Source organism: Aegilops tauschii, chromosome 6 (assembly GCF_002575655.3).
Source record: "Aegilops tauschii subsp. strangulata cultivar AL8/78 chromosome 6, Aet v6.0, whole genome shotgun sequence".
Classification (NCBI taxonomy): domain Eukaryota; kingdom Viridiplantae; phylum Streptophyta; class Magnoliopsida; order Poales; family Poaceae; genus Aegilops; species Aegilops tauschii.
The window spans coordinates 13,501,334-13,524,434 of NC_053040.3; the positions used below are offsets into that span (position 1 = coordinate 13,501,334).

The following is a 23,101-nucleotide window of genomic DNA, read 5'->3' on the forward strand; positions in this document are numbered from 1 at the left end:
TCCGGTTCCTGTATGGGAGAGAGGCGGATAGGTTTTTGGGAAACGACTACGCGAGTGCTCGATGTTCGTCTACTTCCTCTATGTCCGCTTCGCCCTCATCATCACCATGTCTACCGACGCCGAACGTGCCGCCGCCGAGAAAGTTGAAGCCGACAAGAAGGCCGCCCAGGATGCTGCTGCCGCCACCACCGTCGCGGCCTCTGCATGGCCTACTGGAGGGTATAACTCGTTTATTCCGCTCCTATTGTTTTCTGTTTTCGCCATGCTAGCGTTTACGTAGATCTTTTTGTAATTAGCGTAGTATGTGCTTGCTTCACTGAATATCAGTATGCATTTATTTGTGTCAATGCTATGGTAGTGATTTACTCATGGATTAAGTTAATCAAAAATTGCCTATTTAATTAGCAATGAACTCAGCGTGGATGCCAATTGTGAAGGGATTTTAATACGCTGAGCAGGCTTGACCCGTTCATGGCTTCTTCCCCCTGTTGTGGTACCTTGATTGCCGTCCGTAGAAGGTATGCACCCCGAACGACTCGTTCCACACGATTTGCCCAGCTCGTTCGATCGCCGTATCCGTATGCTTATATCATGCCAGTGCTGACCATTTTCTGCCGTCTGGACTATTTTCTTTCTGCTCAACCATTCTCAGTCCAGGACATGAAGAGAATAGCCCACACTCACCTCGCCGGCAGTGTCGCACTCTTCCTGCTGGCAGCTACCACCATTCCCTCGACGACGGTTGCCTTGGTGTCCTCCTCGGACGGCCAAGCCCTTCTGGCATGGAAGGCCAGCCTCGGCAACCCGACCGCGCTCTCCAACTGGTCCCAGGCCACATGGGCGTGCGCCTGGGATGGCATTGTCTGCTACCAGGAGCGCATCATCTATCTAAGGCTCGTGGGACGCGGTCTCTCTGGCGGGCTCGACACGCTCGACACTGCAGCGCTCCCCGACCTCGTCTCTCTGGACCTCAGTGGGAACAACCTCGGCGGCGCCATCCCAGCCAGCATCTCGGGGCTGAGGTCCCTCATAACACTCGACCTCAGCAGTAACAGGTTCAACGGTTCCATCCCACCACAGCTCGGCGACATGCCCTACCTTGCAGATATCCGGCTCTACAACAACAGCCTGGTCGGCGCCATCCTACACCAGCTCTGCAGGCGCCTCTCCCTGGTGGCACTGCACATCTCGAACAACCGGCTCACCGGGGAGCTTCCAGGCTGCTTGTGCGACTTGCAGTCTATGTGGTATATGGACTTGTCAAACAATCGGTTCGCAGGGAAGCTGCCGGACCGCTGGTGGAACTTGCGGGCTCTTGAGTTCATGGATCTATCCAACAACTCCTTTTCAGGTAAAATCCCTGCGGCTATGGCGAACCAGAGTTGCTCTCTTCGATCGCTTTACCTTGCTAGAAATGGCTTCTTCGGTGTCTTCCCGCCAGTCCTAATGAGTTGCAACTTGCTGGCCACCCTGGACATCGGGTATAATAGGTTTTTTGGTGCTATCCCTCCATGGATTGGGAGTCAAATTACATCCTTGAAAATTCTTAGCCTCAAATCAAACAACTTCACCGGAGAAATTCCTTCAGGATTATCACGGCTTTCGCAACTTCAGTTGCTCAACATAGCCAACAATAGCTTGACCGGCTCGATTCCTATAGCCTTCGGCAGCTTGACCTCAATGAGGAATCCACAAAATATTTCAAATACAGAACTACTCTACGGGACAAGATACAATGATAAACTCGTCATAATCTGGAAGGGTCAGGAGCAGATTTTCCAAAGAACAATCCGGTTATTAGCCGGTATGGATTTGTCGGGTAATCTGTTGTCTCAGCGTATCCCTACAGAGCTAACCAACCTTCGGGGCCTCCGGTTTCTGAACCTGTCAAGAAACAATCTGTCATGCGGCATCCCTAAAAACATTGGTAGTTTGACTTTTCTCGAGTCCCTTGATCTATCTTCTAATGAACTTGCTGGAGCAATTCCTCCAAGCATATCAAGCTTATTGGCGCTCGGCGCGTTGAATGTCTCGAACAATCATTTGTCGGGCAAGATACCCGCTCGGAGTCAGATGCAGACTCTGACCGACCCATCAATTTACTCCAACAATTCTGGACTATGTGGGTTTCCTATAGACATTCCGTGCACAAATGCTTCGCTTGCATCGGACAATAGAAATGGTAAAGAGGATGACTGCTAGATGTACTACTGTGTGATTGCTGGGGTAGTGTCTGGTTTTTGCTTGTGGTTTGGCATACTCTTTACATTTAAGACTTGGAGATGTGGTTTTGTCTCATTTGTTGATGGCATGCAACGTAAGTTTATCAAGAAGGTGTCAGATTAGTTGTGTACTTGTGTTCTCTATTTCATTATGCCAAGAGAGAATGTATGCATAGTTGTGTACAGAGTAATCTTTAAATAAAAAGATCACATTTGGGATCTAGTAAGATGCAATCAGTTTTAGCAAGATGTGGCATGTACATAACATTCCATGTATCTTTTGTGTGTGTGCAATGCAGCATATACGACAGGCTTGAAGTTACTCCCTCACAAAAAAAAACTATGGGGAGAATATCATACGGAAACCAATATTCGGTGTAATCCGGTGAAAGTGATGATTTGAAGTATCAAAAAAATCTCAAAAAATTATGGGATTTTAAGAGGGTGATGTTCTACTGGCATGCAAAATTTCAAGTTCAAACACATCACAGGATATGAGCTATGAAAAAGACAAAATCAGTATTGAATAGTGTAGAACAGTAACGCCACTATTCATTGATGAATTTATCTTTTTCATAACTGGCATCATGTAATGTGTTTTAAATTGAAATTTCATATGACAATAGAAAATCATCCTCTTAACATCCCTTAATTTATTCAGATTTCAATAGAAATTTTTAGCGTGGTTTCCACGAAGTTTTGTTTGAATGTTGGTTTTCGTATGATATTCTCCCCACAAGAAATACTAGGCACATATCATACCAAAACTTTGGTTCTTTTGTTTTGCGACAAAACTACCAATCTATTCATCAGCTGTCAAGGTAGTACAAAGAACAACCAGAAGTAAAAAATATATCCAGGTCCGTAGATCACCTAGTGACGACTACAAGCACTGGTTATTAGCCGGTATAGATTTTCGGGTAATATGTTGTCTCAGTGTATCCCTACAGAGCTAAACAACCATCGGGGCCTCCGGTTTCTGAACTCAGTAATCATGAACAAGATATAAGAAAATACTAACAGCACAATAATGATAATATCTCTTAGTAATTCATAAGTTGGGTCTATCCAACAACATTGTTTTGCCAACAATGTGTTCTCATTATTAATAGCATACATGTTGCTCCTAAGTATTCTCATGATCAGAAAAACAAGATCATCAATCAATACATGAGCTAGTTCTAGAGGCATGACTAGGGATCATCTTGGTGTTCATGTTTCCGCACATGCATTTGGTTTTCCTTCGAATCTCATATTCTAGAGCCAATACAATTATAGTACAGAAACATAAACTAATAATGAACATGGAAATATAATAATATATTTATTATTGCCCTTAGGGCATATTTCCAACAGATATGTCAAGTACCTCCTTTTGTTGAGAGCTATTGTGTGTTCTCGGCCATGGAAGGATCTCTCAGCAAGCTCACCAACATTTGTCGTGTCATTTTGTTTTGCTGAGAGTTTCTCCCGGTGAAGTTCCGAGCCAGGAGCGCCTATTTCGTGCCACGTGTCATTTTTCCAGAGAACCGGTATTCTGCTCTCGGGTAGCTGGCTAGATTGCGTCGGTTTGGTCGCCTTTGCCGAGAGGTGTACTCAGTATCGCTATCTTTTCCGAGTGATGCACTAGGCAAATTTGTTTTCAATGTTTTTATAAATTTGGTTTCAATTATGCCTGCATCAAAAGATATATAGCAATAGTATTTCACATATATCGCAATTATATCACATCCCACATATCACAAAAGTTCCCACATCATAGCAAAATCACCATTCCACAACATAGAGGAATATATGTTCTCAAGCTCAAGCACACATGCACAAGTTCTCAAGCACACACAAGGAAGAGTACAAGCACAGAAAGTCAACAAGCAAGAATTTCATAAGCATAATTGGGAGTTCACATGGTTTTGGATATCAGAGTGGGAACACCAGGAGGCGTCATTCGGCTTGCTTGCCCAACTCCAAGTGGAGCTACCGGCTCATCGTTCGACCCTTGCAATGAATTGAGATGTAAGCATTTGAGACAATAAAATTGAATGCATATGGCAAAGACGAAAATGGTTTGCACTCGCATATCTGGCACTGATTTGCCTTGGATAGCATGAAGATTGGTTACCGTCAGCTTTAGTGAAAAAGAAAACCAAGTAAAAAAAGAAAAAGAAAAAATAAAAACACATAAAATAGAAAAAACAAAGGGAGACAGAGAGAGCAACTAGTTGATGAGCGCTCTTTCGGGAACCTCCTAAAAATCACTTGCGGTGGGCTGAGAGGCGCTACTTGGCGTGCTCTCGGCCACCGCAACGTGTCGCGCTCCGGGCGCACCCTTCGGATTTTATTTTTTTTATTATTTTTCCGCACGCGTTTTCAGCTTTTTAGATAGTTTTTTCTGGTTCTTTTGGCTTTCCAGTTTTCTACGGTGTTTCTTAGCTCTCCGAAAAACAAACATTCAAAAAAATTCTCATGAAAAAACACACTTTTTTTGCTTTTGTGAGAGACATTGTTTTGCTTTCCCGAGAGGCACGGTTTTGCTTCCGCAAGAGGTGCAGATGTGCCTCTCGAAAACGAAAAAAATGTGTTTTCCTTTTTTACTTCCGCGAGAGGCACGGTTTTGCTTCCGCGAGAGGCGCGGCCGTGCCTCTCGAAAACAAAAAAAACGAGTTTTCCTTTTTTTTTCTTTAGCGAGAGGCACGGTTTACCTTCCGCGAGAGTCATGGTTTTGCTTTCTCAAGAGGCACGTCCGTGCCTCTCCTAAACAAAAAATAAATATGTTTTCTCTTTTCTTCCTCCACGGAAAGGCATGGTTTTGCTTCCGCGAGAGGCACGGTCGGAAACAGAAAAAAATGTATTTTCTCTCTTCTTTCTTTTCGTGAGTGGCACGGCTTTGCTTCCACCAGAGACATGGTTTTGCTTCCGCGAGAGGCACGACCGTGCCTCTTGGAAACAAAAAAAAAACATTTTCTTTTTTTCTCCCGTCAGAGGCACGATTTTGCTTCCGCGAGAGACCCGAATTTGCTTCTCACCGCGAGAGGCACGGCCGTGCCTCTCGAAAACATCTTTCGGAAAGGAAAAATAAACATGCTCCCGGTTTGGTTTTTTCATCCATTTTTTTGTTAAAAAAATTCGTCAAAACCTATAAATATTGGATCTAGTTTTCTAGATCTCGACGCAAGGAATCCGACGGTGGAAACGATTCGAGATTTGGACGCATGGTTTAAGAGTTAAAACGTCTTGAATAACAGATCTACAAAAAAAAATGAAAACTGTCATGTTGTGACTAGTGGCGCACATGTCGTGCGCCAGTTGTCGCAACCTGGGAGATAAGTGTGATCTTTGGAAGGAGTACTTCTCAATTCGTAATTCTGGGATAGAGAGGACTTGATCACAGAGTTGGTGGGCTTCGGGCCAGTAGCAAATTGACTGACTCAAATATAGGGTCCGTCAAAAGAAAAAACAAGCCTAGAAAACATACAACACAGGCCAGAAGAAAAAAGCAGCACTAATCTTAGATCAAAAATCAACGGCCAAGAAATGGACTCACCCAACAGGCAACTTAGAAGAAGCTGCCTCTCGGCCTACATGCAAAAACCCAAGCATTTCCGTCGTCGCCGTCCTGCCACACCAAGCATTTCCGCGGCATCTCGGCGTGGAAGCCCGGGCAGCAGCGGTAGGCAGGTGGTGGCGACGGTGTTTGTCGGCGAGGGGCGTGATGGTGGAGAGGATCTAGACAACCACGGTCATGGTGGGCCTGGCCTCAGGGTCCCACTGCAGGCACTCCCTGGCGTGTTGCGCCATGATCTGCATCTCCTCAGGCGGGAACGCGCCCTTCAGCGCCGGGTTTTTGTGCGGGTACGCCCACAGCCTGAACTTCGGCGGCTACGTCCACAGCCCCAACGCGCGGCGCCTCTTTGACGTCTGCAGTATCCCCATGCCGCACTGCGCGTGACGACTTTAGGCCACGATGTACGTGCTATGTACAATTGCCACAGACACGCATATTGTACACATGAATAAATGGACCCTTGAAAATTGCTAGAATATGTTACATATTTGTTAGTTTGATCTAACGGCTTAACAGGCCAGTTTGATTTAACGGCCTATCTGTAGTATTTCTAAAATTAGACTAGTTTTTTTCTTGAACACAACACAGACGCACACACTCATAGATACGCATATGCACTCACCCCTATGAACGCACGGACCACTACTACAGTTTGGGATTTCGCCAAGTTTAAAATGTTTGCCGAGTGCATTTTTTTGGGGAACTGGGCAAAGGAATCTTTGCCCAGTTTTTTTTTCTTTTCCACTAGGAAAATAAATCGTTGCCAAGTTTTCTTTTTTTTGCACTGGGCAAATACATCTTTGTAGAGTTGCTTTTTTTTGTACTCGGCAAACATTTCTTTTTCTTTTTAAATTTTCTTGTCTCTTCTCTTTGTCGGGTGTATTTTTATTGCAGACGGCAAACATTTATTTTTATTTTTTGTTTTCTTCTTCTTCCTTTTCTTGTTTCTTTTATTTTATACATTATATTTGTTTTCTCATACCCTTTTATGCTCTTTTCTGTTTTATGTTATTTATCTTAAATTTTTATTTTTCTATTTCCTCCACCTCTCTCTATTTTCTTTTATAGGCATTAAGTGAATTTTCTTGAGTCTACGTTTAGGACTTACACAAGAAAAATAAAGGAACCCAAATAAAACATGAGGTACCAAGACTTACCCCGAACATGTAATGTTTTGTTTTAGAAATTCCGAGAAATGCAAACGAACTCCGAAATGCATGGAAATTGGCATGATGCCCTCATATGGGACCTACATGTTGTGGTAAAATTTTGAGAAGGTTTGGACATAGTTGTGATGTATATCGCTTAGAAAACTAGGTCATCTCCAAGGAAGAAACGTGGTTTTGAGAGGGGACGGGTGAGATATGAAGACCAGCAAACGTTGCTTCATCCATTGGTCTTGAATAGCGCTTGCCCCCCTAGCAACGCCGCTGTCTGCCACTTCGGCGGCGGCGGCCACCAGAGCACGCCGGACGCCACTCCGGCCTCAACACTCCCCCCCCCCCCCCATGGCCATCGGCATGGCTCCCCTGGCCGCTAGCCCTATGAGATGGGGGGGTCTGTCTTCCTCTGAGGATGACGAGCCCGCGTCGGCGCGCTCCTACTATGAGGTCCTGCACAGCTGCTCACCGTCGGAGCGCTCCCCACCCTACCGCATCCCCACCCCATTGCCGACGCGGATCTCGCCACCAGCCCAGACCCGCCCGCCACCACGGGCTCCCGCAGGGCGGCTGCCTTGGTCATCGTGCACCCTGAGGTCAAGGGGGGCAGCGCGATGTTATATTCGTAGTTTGTTTTAGTTATTTCTTTCTTCCTTTTTATATGGTCTACCACTTGACTGAGACTTTATTAAATCTCAGTCGGCTGAGATCTAGCCACACTCCGTATCAAAATCTAGCCACGTAAACGTAAATGGCGCAGGTTTGCTCCGCTGGTTTGTTTTAATACGGTTCAATCGGGGCATCCTCTACGAGCGTGAGTTTTATACGGCATAACACATGAACTCAGCGTGGATGCCAAGTGTGAAGGGATTTTAATACGCTGAGCAGGCCTTGACCTGTGCATGGCTTCTTCCCCCTGTCGTGGTACCTTGATTGCCGTCCGTGGACGGCATGCACCCGAACGACTCGTTCCACACGATTTGCCGCCAGGTGGATCGCCGTATTGCTATGCATATATCGCCACATCGTGCGAGTGCTGACAGAGTATCTGCCGACTGGATTATTTTCTTCCTGCTCAGCAATTCTGAGTGAGTCCAGGACATGAAGAGACTAGCCCACACTCACCTCGCCGGCAGTGTCGTACTCTTCCTGCTGGCAGCCACCACCATCCCCTCGACGACGGTTGCGGTGGTGTCTTTGGACGGCGAAGCCCTTTTGGCATGGAAGGCCAGCCTCAGTGACCCGGCCGCGCTCTCCAACTGGACCCGGGCCAAGCCGATGTGCCTCAGCTGGGATGGCTTGTACTGCCACCTAGAACGCGTCGTGAAGCTAAGGCTCTCGGGACTCGGTCTCTCGGGCGGGCTCGACACGCTCGACACTTCAGAGCTCCAGGACCTTGTCACGCTGGACCTTAGTGGGAACAACCTCGGCGGCGCCATCCCTGCGGGCATCTCGCGACTGCGCTCTCTCGAATTGCTGGACCTTAGCAGCAACAGGTTCGACAGCTCTATCCCGCCAGGGCTCGGTGGCATGCCCAACCTCGTCTTCCTCCAGCTCTACAATAACAGCCTCGTGGGTGGCATCCCGCCGCAGCTCTGCAGGCTCCCCCTCGTCCGATTACTGGATATCTCCAAGAACGAGAGCTTCCGAGCTGCCTGTGCGACTTCCGGTCTCTTCAATACATGGACTTGTCGAACAACCAGTTCTCTGGGAAGCTTCCGGACTGCTGGTGGAACCTGCAGGATCTACAGTTCATGGACCTATCCAATAACTCCTTCTCAGGTAAAATCCCCATGGCTGTGCCAAGCCAAACCTGCTCTCTCAGGTGGCTTTACCTTGCCAGAAATAGCTTCATCGGTGCCTTCCCGCCGGTCCTAAGGAGCTGCAATTCGCTGGAGACAGTGGACATAGGAAACAACGGGTTCTTTGGGGTTATCCCTCCATGGATTTGGAGTCGGTTTCCATTGTTGAAAATTCTTAGCCTCAGATCAAACAACTTCACCGGGGAAATTCCTCCACAGCTATCACGCCATTTGGGACTTCAGTTGCTTGATATGGCAAACAATAGCTTGACCGGCTCAATTCCGGTATCCTTTGGCAGCTTCTTCTTCATGAAGTATCCACAAAATCTTTCGGCTACTGGATCGCTCCACTGGACAAAATACGATGATAAAATCAACATAATCTGGAAGGGCCAGGAGCAGATTTTCCAAAGTGCAACCCAATCATTAGCCGGTATTGATCTGTCGGGTAATTTGTTGTCTCGATGCATCCCTAAAGAGCTAACCAACCTTCTGGGCATCCAGTTCTTGAACCTGTCAAGAAACCATCTGTCATGCGGTATTCCTAAAGACATCGGTAGTTTGACTTATCTCGAGTCCCTTGATCTGTCTTCTAATGAACTATTAGGAGGGATTCCTCCGAGCATGTCGAACTTATCCTGGCTCAACACGTTCAATGTCTCGAACAATCTTTTGTCAGGCAAGATACCCGCTGGGAGTCAGATGCAGACCCTGACTGACCCATCGATTTATTCCAATAATTCTAGGCTGTGCGGATTTCCTCTCGAGACTCCATGTCCAAATACTTTCCTTACACAGAATGAGAGAAATGGTGGAAATGAGGATCAGTGGTTGTACTACTGGGTGATTGCAGGGATTGTGTTTGGTTTCTGGTTATGGTTTGGGATGCTCTTTATAGTTAAAACTTGGAGATGTGCTTTTCTCTTATTTGTCGACGGCATGCAATGTAAGGTTATGAAGAAGGCATGATGCTTTAGATGGCATGCAATGTAAGGTTATGAAGAAGGCGTGATGCATTAGTTGTGTTCTCTACTTTGTTGTGCAATAGACAGAAAAATAGTCCAAAATATGAGATGGGTTGTCAACATTAAGAAATGTACAACGAGTATGGAGAAAAGTAGAAATGAAAAAAAAGTTACAATTTTTAAAAATATCTTAATCATGCATTTACAAAATGTTAAATTCATATAGAAAAACTATCTCTGATCTATACGAAAAATGTACACCAAAAAGTACAATATATATGTGGAAAAAACTAGACATAAAAAATACAACTGTAAAAATGCTAAACATGTATTTTGACAATGTTAAATGTGTATATGAAAAAAGGTTCCTGATGTATACAAAAACTGAACAATGTGTACGGAAATATTAATCAGTGGTTGTACTACAGGGTGATTGCTGGGATTGTATTTGGTTTCTGGTTGTGGTTTGCGATGCTCTTTATAGTTAAAACTTGGAGATGTGCTTTTCTCTTATTTATCGACTGCATGCAATGTAAGGTTATAAAAAAGGTGTGATGCATTAGTTGCGTTCTCAACTTTGTTGTGCGATAGACAGAAAAATACTCCAAAATATCAATGTATTTCAGCTTAAGTATGAAATGGTTTGTCAACAATAAAAAAGTGTACAATGAGTATGGAGAAAAGTAGAAATGGAAAAAATTAAGTTATATATATATATATATATATATATATATATATATATATATATATATATATATATATATATATATATATAGGGATTGACTATTCGTCATCCTGGGTGAGGAATAGTTATTCTTCACCCCCCTCTATTTTACCACTAATGCACTATAATTTTACGTTCCGTAAGTTTTGTCTTATTTCTGACGTAAAAAGAGACCGTAAGAAAATATATAATCGCCGTAAAAAATATTTTATGTTATGGAAAATTACAAACCTAAAAACATAGTGTAAAATATACATAAACTCCAAATTTTCTTGTCTTATAACCTATATTTTTATTTTCTTATACGAAATTTTACGTAGTGAATCAATAGGAATGTAACTATTTGAATTCCAAATGTAATTTAATTATGAAGTGATCGTAAGATTACCTCGGGTGAAGAATAACTTATTCTGCATCCTGGGTGATGAATATATATATATATGTGCGTGCGTGTGTGTGTGTATGTATGTATGTATGTATGTAATGTTCCTGATTATACAAAAAATGTACAATATTTATCAAAAGAGTAGACGTAAAAAAGTATAAGTTGTCAAAGATGCTAATTATGTATTTGAAAAATCTTAAACGTGTATGTAAATTTATTCCTGATGTATATAAAATATATAATGAAACAAAAAATAAACACAAAGAAACAAAGGAAAACAACGAGGAAAAACATAAAAACCGGTTAAAATGAAAAAAAATAAAGAATTAACCGGTAGAAAACCTGAAAGAAACAAAGAAAACGATCAAAAAACAGAAAACAAATAAATAAAACCAAAAGAAAATATAAAAGAAGTAGAAAAGCAAAAACCCAGAGAAAACCGGTACATAGAACGAGCGATTGAACTAGCGAGCGGGCGAGCCACCTAACTAATGAGCCGGCCCTATATGTGCGCACCTTCACGCGAGACGGATGCTAGGTGCACCTTGGGCCGTTGGTAGCGCTCGTATATATGTGGTTGAGAGACACGACCGAGCATACGTTTTGCCTTTAATTTTTTTTTCCTATTTTTCCTTTTTTTTTCTCTTTCAGGTGTTTTCTTCCTTTTTTTTAACCTTTTTAGAGTTTTCTTTAGTAGAAACATGCTTCTAATATATGGTGAATATTTTTTATACACACTGAACATTTCCTAATAGGAATTGAACTTTTGTTTAAAAATACAAACTGAATAATTTTTTGAATATGCGGTGAACATTTTTCAGTAAAGACTGAACATTTTTTAATATGCATTGAACTTTTTTAAATACAAACAGAACAAATTTTGTAAATATATTGCGACCCTATTTTTAATACACGCTAATCATTTCTTAATATACGTTGATTTTTTAACAGAAAATTAATATTTTTTTAATAGTTTGAATTTTAGATACACACTGAACAAATCTATAATATATGATGGATATTTTGTTTTATACAATGAGCTTTTTTTATATTTGATGAACATTTTTTAGATACACAATGAACAAATTGTTAATATACGATGAACATTTCTTTATGTACAATGAATTTTTTTAACGTATGGTAAACTTATTTTTAACATATGGTGAACTTTTTCCTAACACAAAATGAACATTCTTAAAATGCATGCCGAACATTTTTTGGAAAATACATAGAAAACATAGAAGGGGAAAATAGAAAAAAATGGTCGGAAAACCAGGAAAAGTTTAGCAATGAGTATGGAGAAAACCAGGAAATCGGTCGGAAAACAATGAGTATGGAGAAAAGTAGAAATGGAAAAAAATAAGCTTCAATTTTTAAAAAATATATTTGTCATGCATTTACAAAATGCTAAATTCATACAAAAAAACCATTACCGATGAATACGACAAATGTATACAAAAATCATACAATATATATGGAAAAACTAGACATAAAAATACAACTGTAAAAAATGCTAAACATGTATTTGGAAAATGTTAAATGTGTATATAAAAAATATTCCTGATATATACAAAAAATGTACAATATGTATGGAAAAACCAAACATAAAAAATGTGTGTTTTAAAAAATGTTAGTCATGTATTCAAAAAATGTAAACACACATACACACACAGATATCTATATTCATCACCCAGGATACATAATAAGTTATTCTTCACCCGAGGTAATCTTATGATCGCTTCTTAAATAAATTACGTTTAGAATACAAATAGTTACATTCATATTGATTCACTACGTAAAATTTGGTATAAGAAAAAAAAAGTTATAAGACCAGAAATATCGCATTTTATGTATGTTTTACAATATGTTTTTACGTTCATAATTTTAGTAAAATAAAATATTTTCTACGGTGAGTATATATTTTCTTACGTTCTCTTTTTACATATGAAATAAGCCAAAATTTATGAAACACATATATATAATATACGGTGAACATTTGTTTATGTACAATGAACTTTTTTTGAACGTACGGTGAACTTATTTTTAACATGGTGAACTTTTTCCTAACACAAAATGAGCATTCTTAAAATGCATACTGAACATGTTTTAAGAAATTACATAGAAAATATAGAAGTGAAAAATAGAAAAAAATCAGTCGGAAAACCAGGAAAGAACACATAAAAGAAATGCAAACAAATTCACAAATTCATCGTTATTTAATTTGAAAAATGTTGACATATTTAAAAAACATTCATTTTTTCGAAAATTGTCACCGAATTTGAAAATTGTCTATGAATTTAAAACAAAAGAAATGAAAAAAAAAATCATACTTGTAAGAAACTAAAAAAACCGAATAACAAGGAAAATTAGAAACTAAAAAACGATAGAAAACCAGAAAACCAGGGGAAGAAAATAGTTTTCCATCCCGGGAGGTTCCACCAAAAGGTCGTCTTTTTTCTCAATTACGTCACGCCCTACCCAGTTAAGCACGAGCGTATCGTTGCCTTAGTGGCTAGCCCAGTGATCCCTAGAAGTCATTTTTATAATCTCTTTTTCTGGTTTGAAGTGCGATCACTGGGCCGGCCCTTACGTGCGATCGACTTCTTCAAGCTAAATATCAGTTGCGGCGAAATCACTAACATCACTCATACTTTTTTAGATTGTGACAACTTGCATTGCTGCATGTGCGCCATTTGTCGTAATCTGAAATTTTTTCTTTTTTCGTATATCCCTTTATTAAAAATATTTATGTCTTAAACCGTGCGTCCAAATGTCGAACCGTTTTCATCATTGAATTCCTCATGTCGTAGATCAATGTTGACATGTTTTTATAAACATTTTTTTCACGAAAAAATCAAACCGGAAGCATGGTTTTTTTCCTTTTCGAAAGAGGCACGGCCATGCCTCTCACGAAGCACAACCGTGCCTCTCGCGGAAGCAAACCATGCCTATTGCGGAAGGAAAAAAATAGAAAACACGTTTTTTCCATTTTCGAGAGGCACGCCTCGTGAAAGCATATCCATGCCTCTCGCGGAAGTAAAACCGTGCGCGGAAAGAAAAAAATAAAAAACATGCATTTTTTCATTTTAGAGAGGCACAGCTGTGCCTCTCGTCAACCATGCCTCTCGCGGAAGCAAAACCAATGCTCAAACCAAAGCTTTTTGAGTAGTTGTTTGTGCGGAAAAATAAAAAATTCTGAAGGAAGCATCCAGAGCGCGACACGTAGCAGCGGGTGAGAGCGCGTCACGCGCTCTTAGCTTATCCGCAAGTGATCGTTGCGAGGCTCCGGAAGGAGCTCTCGTCAATTAGTTGCTCCCATTGCTGGGATGCATATTGCATATGCGAGCGCCGTGACGCACATAGCAGGGGCATTAGTGTGGTTAACTACGCCGGTGTTGTAGGGAAGTTCACTGTAGCATTGGTTCACTGTAGATCTTTTAAATGTGACCAGTTTTAAAAAAGTGAACATTTTAGAAAAGCAAATTTTGGAATTTTGGAAACATTTTTTGAATATTCTGAAGAATCCTAAACATTTTTCGAAAACGAGAACTTTTTTGAGTTAGCGAATAAATTTTGAAAGGAGATTTTTTTAATTCCGAAAAATTTGGTAAACGAGAACATTCCATAAAATTATCGAACATATTTCAAAAAAAACTATTTGCATTCGTGAATAAATTTTGCAAAATAAAATGATTATTTAAATTTTGAAAAACTTGAACATTTTCTTAAATCCTGAACATTCTTTAAATTTGTGAACATTTTTTTCAGAACAAGAACTCTTTTGGAAAGTGTGAATAATTTTTAAATTTTCCAAACAAATTTTTATATCGTGAACATATTTTGAATTGGTGATCAACTTTGAAAATCAGGGTATTTTTTAATTTTTTTGTTTTGAAGGAAAAAACAAAAAAAGGAGGGAAAAAATTCAAAAAACCCTGTAATTCAATCAATAAAAAGGATAAACCCGTTGAGGAACCTTCTAGAAGTTTTCCAAGCCGAAAAAGCCAGACAGAAACTTCTAGCAGGCTCCTAAAACTGGAAGCACGTAACAACAAACATGAGCCGACCCATTATCGCTCACTAGCTCCGCCTCATGTGCCATCGGACGGCGATGCCCTTTTGGCATGGAAGGTTAGCCTCGTCGGGGTAACCGCGCTCTCCAACTGGACTAGTGTCGCGCCGGTCTGTGACTGGCTCGGTGTGTCTTGCGACGCCACAGGACACGTCCAAACACTAAATCTCGAAGGACTCAATCTCTCTGGTGGGCTCAACACTCTCAAGTCTCAACACCATGACGCTGCCGGCGCTCGTCGTTCGGAACCTCTGGGGGAACAACCTCGGTAGGGCCATCCAGGCCAATATCTCACAGCTGCACTCTCTCGAAACACTCGACCTCCAACAATAGGTTAGATAGCTTCATCCCACCACAGCTCGGTGACATGCACAACCTCTCCGTCCTCCAACTATACAATAACAGCCTCGTCGGCGACATCCCCCACCAGCTCTGCAGGCTCCTCCACATGCAGGTACTGGACCTCTCGAGCAACCGGCTTACATGGGAGCTCCCAGAATGTTGGTGCAACTTCCAGTCACTACTGTACATGGACCTATCAAACAACCGTCTCACCGGGAAACTCCCGAGCTCCTGGTGGAATCTGGGGTATATTGAATTCCTGGACCATAGAAGGTCGTGTATGGTTTCACCTGGATCTGGTGGAATCTATGGTGGAATCTGGTGGAATCTATGGTAAAATCCCGAGCTATCTTAGATTGCTTTATCTCGCTAGAAATGACTTCATCGGCGCCTTTCCGCCGGTGCTAAGTAGCTACAACTTGCTGGAGACCCTGGACGACATTGGGAACAACGGGTTATGTGGTGTTATTGAAGGAAATATTCCCTAAAGGCAATAATAAAGTTATTATTTATTTCCTTATTTCATGATAAATGTTTATTATTCATGCTAGAATTGTATTAACCGGAAACTTAGTACATGTGTGAATACATAGACAAAACAAAGTGTCCCTATTATGCCTCCACTTGAGTAGCTCGTTTATCAAAGATGGTTATGTTTCCTAACCATAGACATGTGTTGTCATTTGATGAACAGGATCACATCATTAGGAGAATGATGTGATGGACAAGACCCATTTGTTAGCTTAGCATTATGATCGTTACAGTTTCATTGCTACTGCTTTCTTCATGACTTATACATGTTCCTCAGACTATGAGATTATGCAAGTCCCGAATACCGGAGGAACACCTTGTGTGCTATCAAATGTCACAACGTAACTGGGTGATTATAAAGATGCTCTACAGGTGTCTCCGATGGTGTTTGTTGAGTTGGCATAGATCGATATTAGGATTTGTCACTCCGTGTATCGGAGAGGTATCTCTGGGCCCTCTTGGTAATGCACATCACTATAAGCCTTGCAAGCATTGTGACTATGAGTTAGTAGCGGGATGATGCATTACGGAACGAGTAAAGAGACTTGCGGCAACGAGATTGAACTAGGTATGAGGATACCGACGATCGAATCTCGGGCAAGTAACATACCGATGACAAAGGGAACAACGTATGTTGTTATGCGGTTTGACGGATAAAGATCTTCGTAGAATATGTAGGAACCAATATGAGCATCCAGGTTCCGCTATTGGTTATTGACCGGAGATGAGTCTCGGTCATGTCTACGTAGTTCTCGAACCCGTAGGGTCCGCACGCTTAACGTTCTGTGACGATTTGTATTATGAGTTATGTGATTTGATGACCGAAGTTTGTTCGGAGTCCCGGATGAGATCGGGGACATGACGAGGAGTCTCGAAATGGTCGAGATGTAAAGATCGATATATTGGAAGGCTATATTCGGACATCGGAAAGGTTCCGAGTGATTCGGGTATTTTTTTGGGGTACCGGAGAGTTACGGGAATTCACCGGGAGAAGTAATGGGCCTTATTGGGCTTTAGTGGAGAGAGGGGAGAAGGGCCAAGAGGTGGCGCACGCCTCCCCCCTGCCCAAACCGAATTGGACAAGGGGTGGGGGTGCGGCCCCCCTTTCCTTCTCCCTCTCCCTCTCTTTCCTTCTCTCCTACTCCTAATAGGAAAGAGGAGGGGAATCCTACTTGGACTGGGGAGTCCTAGTAGGATTCCCCACACCTGGCGCGCCCCCCTTGGGCCGGCCACCTCTTCCCTCCCCTCCTTTATATACGTGTCTAGGGGCACCCCAAAGGCACTCAAGATTTGTCTTAGCCGTGTGCGGTGCCCCCCTCCACAGTTACACACCTCGGTCATATCGTCGTAGTGCTTAGGCGAAGCCCTGCGCCGGTAAATTCATCATCACCGTCGCCACGCCGTCGTGCTGACGGAACTCTCCCTCGGCCTCAACTGGATCAAGAGTGCGAGGGACGTCATCGAGCTGAACGTGTGCTGAACACGGAGGTGTCGTACGTTCGGTGCTTGGATCGGTCGGATCGTGAAGATGTACGATTACATCAACCGCGTTGATAAAACGCTTCCGCTTTCGGTCTACGAGGGTACGTGGACACACTCTCCCGGCCGTTCGTTGCTATGCTTCTCCTAGATAGATCTTGCGTGATCGTTGGCAAATTTTTTGAAATACTACGTTCCCCAACAGTGGCATCCGAGCCAGGTCTATGCGTAGATGTTATATGCACTAGTAGAAAACAAAGAGTTGTGGGCAATAATAGTTATACTGCTTACCAGCATGTCATACTTTGATTCGGCGGTATTGTTGGATGAAGCGGCCCAGACCGAGATTACATGACCGCGTTCATGAGACTGGTTCTACCGCCGTGCTTCGCACACAGGTGGCTAGTGGTTGTATGTTTCTCCAACTTTAGTTGAATCGAGTGTGACTACGCCCAGTCCTTGTTGAAGGTTAAAACAACACACTTGACGAAAATCGTTGTGGTTTTGATGCGTAGGTAAGAACAGTTCTTGCTAAGCCCATAGTAGCCACGTAAAACTTGCAACAACAAAGTAGAAAACGTCTAACTTGTTTTTGCAGGGCATGTTGTGATGTGATATGGTCAAGACGTGATGATATATAAATTGTTGTATGTGATGATCATGTTTTGTTAAAGTTATCGACAACTGGCAGGAGCCTTATGGTTGTCTCTTTATTGCATGGGGGAGGCCCATGGGGGGCGCCCCAGCCCACTAAGGGCTGGTTCCCTTCCCACTTCAGCCCATGGGGCCCTCCGGGATAGGTGGCCCCACCCGATGGACCCCCGGGACCCTTCCGGTGGTCCCGGTAGAATACCGGTGACCCCCGAAACTTTCCCGGTGGCCGAAACTTGACTTCCTATATATAATTCTTCACCTCCAGACCATTCCGGAACTCCTCGTGACGTCCGGGATCTCATCCGTGACTCTGAACAACTTTCGGGTTTCCGCATACTCATATCTCTACAACCCTAGCGTCACCGAACCTTAAGTGTGTAGACCCTACGGGTTCGGGAGACATGCAGACATGACCGAGACGCCTCTCCGGTCAATAACCAACAGTGGGATCTGGATACCCATGTTGGCTCCCACATGTTCCACGATGATCTCATCGGATGAACCACGATGTTGAGGATTCAATCAATCCCGTATACAATTCCCTTTGTCAATCGGTATGTTACTTGCCCGAGATTCGATCGTCGGTATCCCAATACCTTGTTCAATCTCGTTACCGGCAAGTCTCTTTACTCGTACCGCAATGCATGATCCCGTGACTAACTCCTTAGTCACATTGAGCTCATTATGATGATGCATTACCGAGTGGGCCCAGAGATACCTCTCCGTCATACGGAGTGATAAATCCCAGTCTCGATCCGTGCCAACCCAACAGACACTTTTGGAGATACCCGTAGTGTACCTTTATAGTCACCCAGTTACGTTGTGACGTTTGGCACACCCAAAGCACTCCTACGGTATCCGGGAGTTGCACGATCTCATGGTCTAAGGAATAGATACCTGACATTGGAAAAGCTCTAGCAAACGAAACTACATGATCTTTTATGCTATGCTTAGGATGGGTCTTGTCCATCACAACATTCTCCTAATGATGTGATCCCGTTATCAATGACATCCAATGTCCATAGTCAGGAAACCGTGACTATCTGTTGATCAACGAGCTAGTCAACTAGAGGCTTACTAGGGACACGTTGTGGTCTATGTATTCACACATGTATTACGATTTCCGGATAACACAATCATAGCATGAACAATAGACAATTACCATGAACAAAGAAATATAATAATAACCATTTATTATTGCCTCTAGGGCATATTTCCAACAGTCTCCCACTTGCACTAGAGTCAATAGTCTAGTTACATTGTGATGAATCGAACACCCATTGCGTCCTGGTGTTGATCATGTTTTGCTCTAGGGAGAGGTTTAGTCAACGGATCTGCTACATTCAGGTCCGTATGTACTTTACAAATATCTATGTCTCCATTTTGAGCACTTTCACGAATGGAATTGAAGCGACGCTTGATATGCCTGGTCTTCCTGTGAAACCTGGGCTCCTTCGCAAGGGCAATAGCTCCAGTGTTGTCACAGAAGAGAGTCATCGGGCCCGACGCATTGGGAATCACCCCTAGGTCGGTAATGAACTCCTTCATCCAGACTGCTTCATGTGCTGCCTCCGAGGCTGCCATGTACTCCGCTTCACATGTAGATCCCGCCACGACGCTTTGCTTGCAACTGCACCAGCTTACTGCTCCTCCATTCAAAATATACACGTATCCGGTTTGTGATTTTGAGTCATCCAGATCTGTGTCGAAGCTAGCGTCGACGTAACCCTTTACGACGAGCTCTTCGTCACTTCCATAAACGAGAAACATATCCTTAGTCCTCTTCAGGTACTTCAGGATATTCTTGACCGTTGTCCAGTGTTCCATGCCGGGATTACTTTGGTACCTTCCTACCAAACTTACGGCAAGGTTTACATCAGGTCTGGTACACAGCATGGCATACATAATAGACCCTATGGCCGAGGCATAGGGGGTGACACTCATCTTTTCTCTATCTTCTGCCGTGGTCGGGCATTGAGCCGTGCTCAATTGCACACCTTGCAATACAGGCAAGAACCCCTTCTTGGACTGATCCATATTGAACTTCTTCAATATCTTGTCAAGGTACGTACTCTATGAAAGACCAATGAGGCGTCTTGATTTTTCTCTATAGATCTTGATGCCTAATATATAAGCAGCTTCTCCAAGGTCCTTCATTGAAAAACACTTATTCAAATAGGCCTTTATACTTTCCAAGAATTCTATATCATTTCCCATCAATAATATGTCATCCACATATAATAAGAGAAATGCTATAGAGCTCCCACTCACTTTCTTGTAAACACAGGCTTCTCCATAAGTCTGTGTAAACCCAAACGCTTTGATCATCTCATCAAAGCGAATGTTCCAACTCCGAGATGCTTGCACCAGCCCATAGATTGAGTGCTGGAGCTTGCATACTTTGTTAGCATTCTTAGGATCGACAAAACCTTCCGGCTGCATCATATACAATTCTTCCTTAAGGAAGCCGTTAAGGAATGCCGTTTTGACGTCCATCTGCCATATCTCATAATCATAGTATGCGGCAATTGCTAACATGATTCGAACGGACTTCAGCTTTGCTACGGGTGAGAAAGTCTCATCGTAGTCAACCCCTTGAACTTGTCGATAACCCTTAGCGACAAGTCGAGCCTTATAGATGGTCACATTACCATCTGCGTCTGTCTTCTTCTTAAAGATCCATTTATTTTCTATGGCTCGCCGATCATCGGGCAAGTCAGTCAAAGTCCATACTTCGTTTTCATACATGGATCCTATCTCGGATTTCATGGCTTCTAGCCATTTGTCGGAATCCGGGCCCGCCATCGCTTCTTCATAGTTCGAAGGTTCACCGTTGTCTAACAACGTGATTTCCAGGACAGGGTTGCCGTACCACTCTGGTGCGGAACGTGTCCTTGTGGACCTACGAAGTTCAGTAGTAACTTGATCCGAAGCTCATGATCATCATCATTAACTTCCTCCCCAGTCGGTGTAGGCACCACAGGAACATCTTCCCGCGCTGCGCTACTTTCCGGTTCGGAAGGGGTGACTATCACCTCATCAGGTTCTACTTTCCTCCCACTCAATTCTTTCGAGAGAAACTCTTTCTCCAGAAAGGACCCATTCTTGGCAACAAAGATCTTGCCTTCGGATCTGAGGTAGAAGGTATACCCAATAGTTTCCTTAGGGTATCCTATGAAGACGCATTTCTCTGACTTGGGTTCGAGCTTTTCAGGTTGAAGTTTCTTGACATAAGCATCGCATCCCCAAACTTTTAGAAACGACAGCTTAGGTTTCTTCCCAAACCATAATTCATACGGTGTCGTCTCAACGGATTTCGACGGAGCCCTTTTTAAAGTGAATGCGGCAGTCTCTAAAGCATAGCCCCAAAATGAGAGCGGTATATCGGTAAGAGACATCATAGATCGCACCATATCCAATAGAGTGCGATTACGACGTTCGGACACACCGTTTCGCTGAGGTGTTCCAGGCGGCGTGAGTTGTGAAACGATTCCACATTTCCTTAAGTGCGCACCAAATTCGTGACTTAAATATTCTCCACCACGATCTGATCGTAAGAATTTTATTTTTCTGTCACGTTGATTCTCAACCTCACTCTGAAATTCCTTGAACTTTTCAAAGGTTTCAGACTTGTGTTTCATTAGGTAGACATACCCATATCTACTTAAATCATCAGTGAGAGTGAGAATATAACGATATCCTCCGCGAGCCTCAACACTCATTGGACCGCACACATCGGTATGTATGATTTCCAATAAGTTGGTTGCTCGCTCCATTGTTCCGGAGAACGGAGTCTTGGTCATCTTACCCATGAGGCATGGTTCGCACGTGTCAAATGATTCATAATCAAGAGACTCCAAAAGTCCATCTGCATGGAGCTTCTTCATGTGCTTGACACCAATGTGACCAAGGCGGCAGTGCCACAAGTATGTGGGACTATCGTTATCAACTTTACATCTTTTGGTATTCACACTATGAATATGTGTAACATCACGTTCGAGATTCATCAAGAATAAACCATTGACCAGCGGGGCATGACCATAAAACATATCTCTCAAATAAATAGAACAACCATTATTCTCGGATTTAAATGAGTAGCCATCTTGAATTAAACGAGATCCAGATACAATGTTCATGCTCAAAGCTGGCACTAAATAACAATTATTGAGGTTTAAAACTAATCCCGTAGGTAGATGCAGAGGTAGCGTGCCGACGGCGATCACATCAACCTTGGAACCATTCCCGACGCGCATCGTCACCTCGTCCTTTGCCAGTCTCCGTTTATTCCGCAGTTCCTGTTTTGAGTTACAAATATGAGCAACCGCACCGGTATCAAATACCCAGGAGCTACTACGAGTACTGGTAAGGTACACATCAATTACATGTATATCACATATACCTTTGGTGTTGCCGGCCTTCTTGTCCGCTAAGTATTTGGGGCAGTTCCGCTTCCAGTGACCACTTCCCTTGCAATAAAAGCACTCAGTCTCAGGCTTGGGTCCATTCCTTGGCTTCTTCCCGGCAACTGGCTTACCGGGCGCGGCAACTCCCTTGCCGTCGTTCTTGAAGTTCTTCTTACCCTTGCCCTTCTTGAACTTAGTGGTTTTATTCACCATCAACACTTGATGTTCTTTTCTGATCTCCACCTCCGCTGATTTCAGCATCGAATATACCTCAGGAATGGTCTTTTCCATCCCCTGCATATTGAAGTTCATCACAAAGCTCTTGTAGCTTGGTGGAAGCGACTGAAGGATTCTATCAATGACCGCGTCATCCGGGAGATTAACTCCCAGCTGAGACAAGCGGTTGTGCAACCCAGACATTCTGAGTATGTGCTCACTAACAGAACTATTCTCCTCCATTTTACAGCTGAAGAACTTGTCGGAGACTTCATATCTCTCGACCCGGGCATGAGCTTGGAAAACCATTTTCAGCTCCTCGAACATCTCATATGCTCCATGCTTCTCAAAACGCTTTTGGAGCCCCGGTTCTAAACTATAAAGCATGCCGCACTGAACGAGGGAGTAATCATCAGCACGTGATTGCCAAGCGTTCATAACGTCTTGGTTCTCTGGGATTGGTGCTTCACCTAGAGGTGCTTCTAAGACATAATCTTTCTTGGCTGCTATGAGGATGATCCTCAGGTTCCGGACCCAGTCCGTATAGTTGCTGCCATCATCTTTCAGCTTGGTTTTCTCTAGGA

The 23,101-nt window shown here is 43.1% G+C and overlaps 2 protein-coding genes and 1 pseudogene across 2 annotated transcripts; all 3 read left to right on the forward strand.

The window, feature by feature from the left end:
- Nucleotides 1–380: 380 nt before the first annotated feature.
- On the forward strand, nucleotides 381–3,228 carry LOC109774136 (uncharacterized). The gene has a single exon (XM_073500835.1). The coding sequence runs from the start codon at nucleotides 472–474 to the stop codon at nucleotides 2,200–2,202; it is 1,731 nt and encodes a 576-aa protein (XP_073356936.1). The 5' UTR covers nucleotides 381–471; the 3' UTR covers nucleotides 2,203–3,228.
- Nucleotides 3,229–8,045: 4,817 nt separating this feature from the next.
- On the forward strand, nucleotides 8,046–9,836 carry LOC109774037 (receptor-like protein EIX2). The gene is made up of 2 exons (XM_073500836.1): nucleotides 8,046–8,601; nucleotides 8,727–9,836. Exons 1-2 carry the CDS (start codon nucleotides 8,046–8,048, stop codon nucleotides 9,713–9,715), a joined length of 1,545 nt encoding a protein of 514 aa, XP_073356937.1. The 3' UTR covers nucleotides 9,716–9,836.
- Nucleotides 9,837–15,259: 5,423 nt separating this feature from the next.
- The window catches only part of LOC141025694 (receptor-like protein EIX2), a 32,755-nt pseudogene continuing 24,913 nt past the window's right edge, over nucleotides 15,260–23,101 (forward strand).

Bases quoted from the DNA above. Each gene is read 5' to 3' on its own strand.
- LOC109774037 (XM_073500836.1), top strand. From the start codon at position 8,046: ATGAAGAGACTAGCCCACACTCACCTCGCCGGCAGTGTCGTACTCTTC. The intron at 8,602-8,726 runs GTGCGACTTCCG...ACTCCTTCTCAG, and splicing joins CGAGAGCTTCCGAGCTGCCT to GTAAAATCCCCATGGCTGTG.
- LOC109774136 (XM_073500835.1), top strand. From the start codon at position 472: ATGGCTTCTTCCCCCTGTTGTGGTACCTTGATTGCCGTCCGTAGAAGG.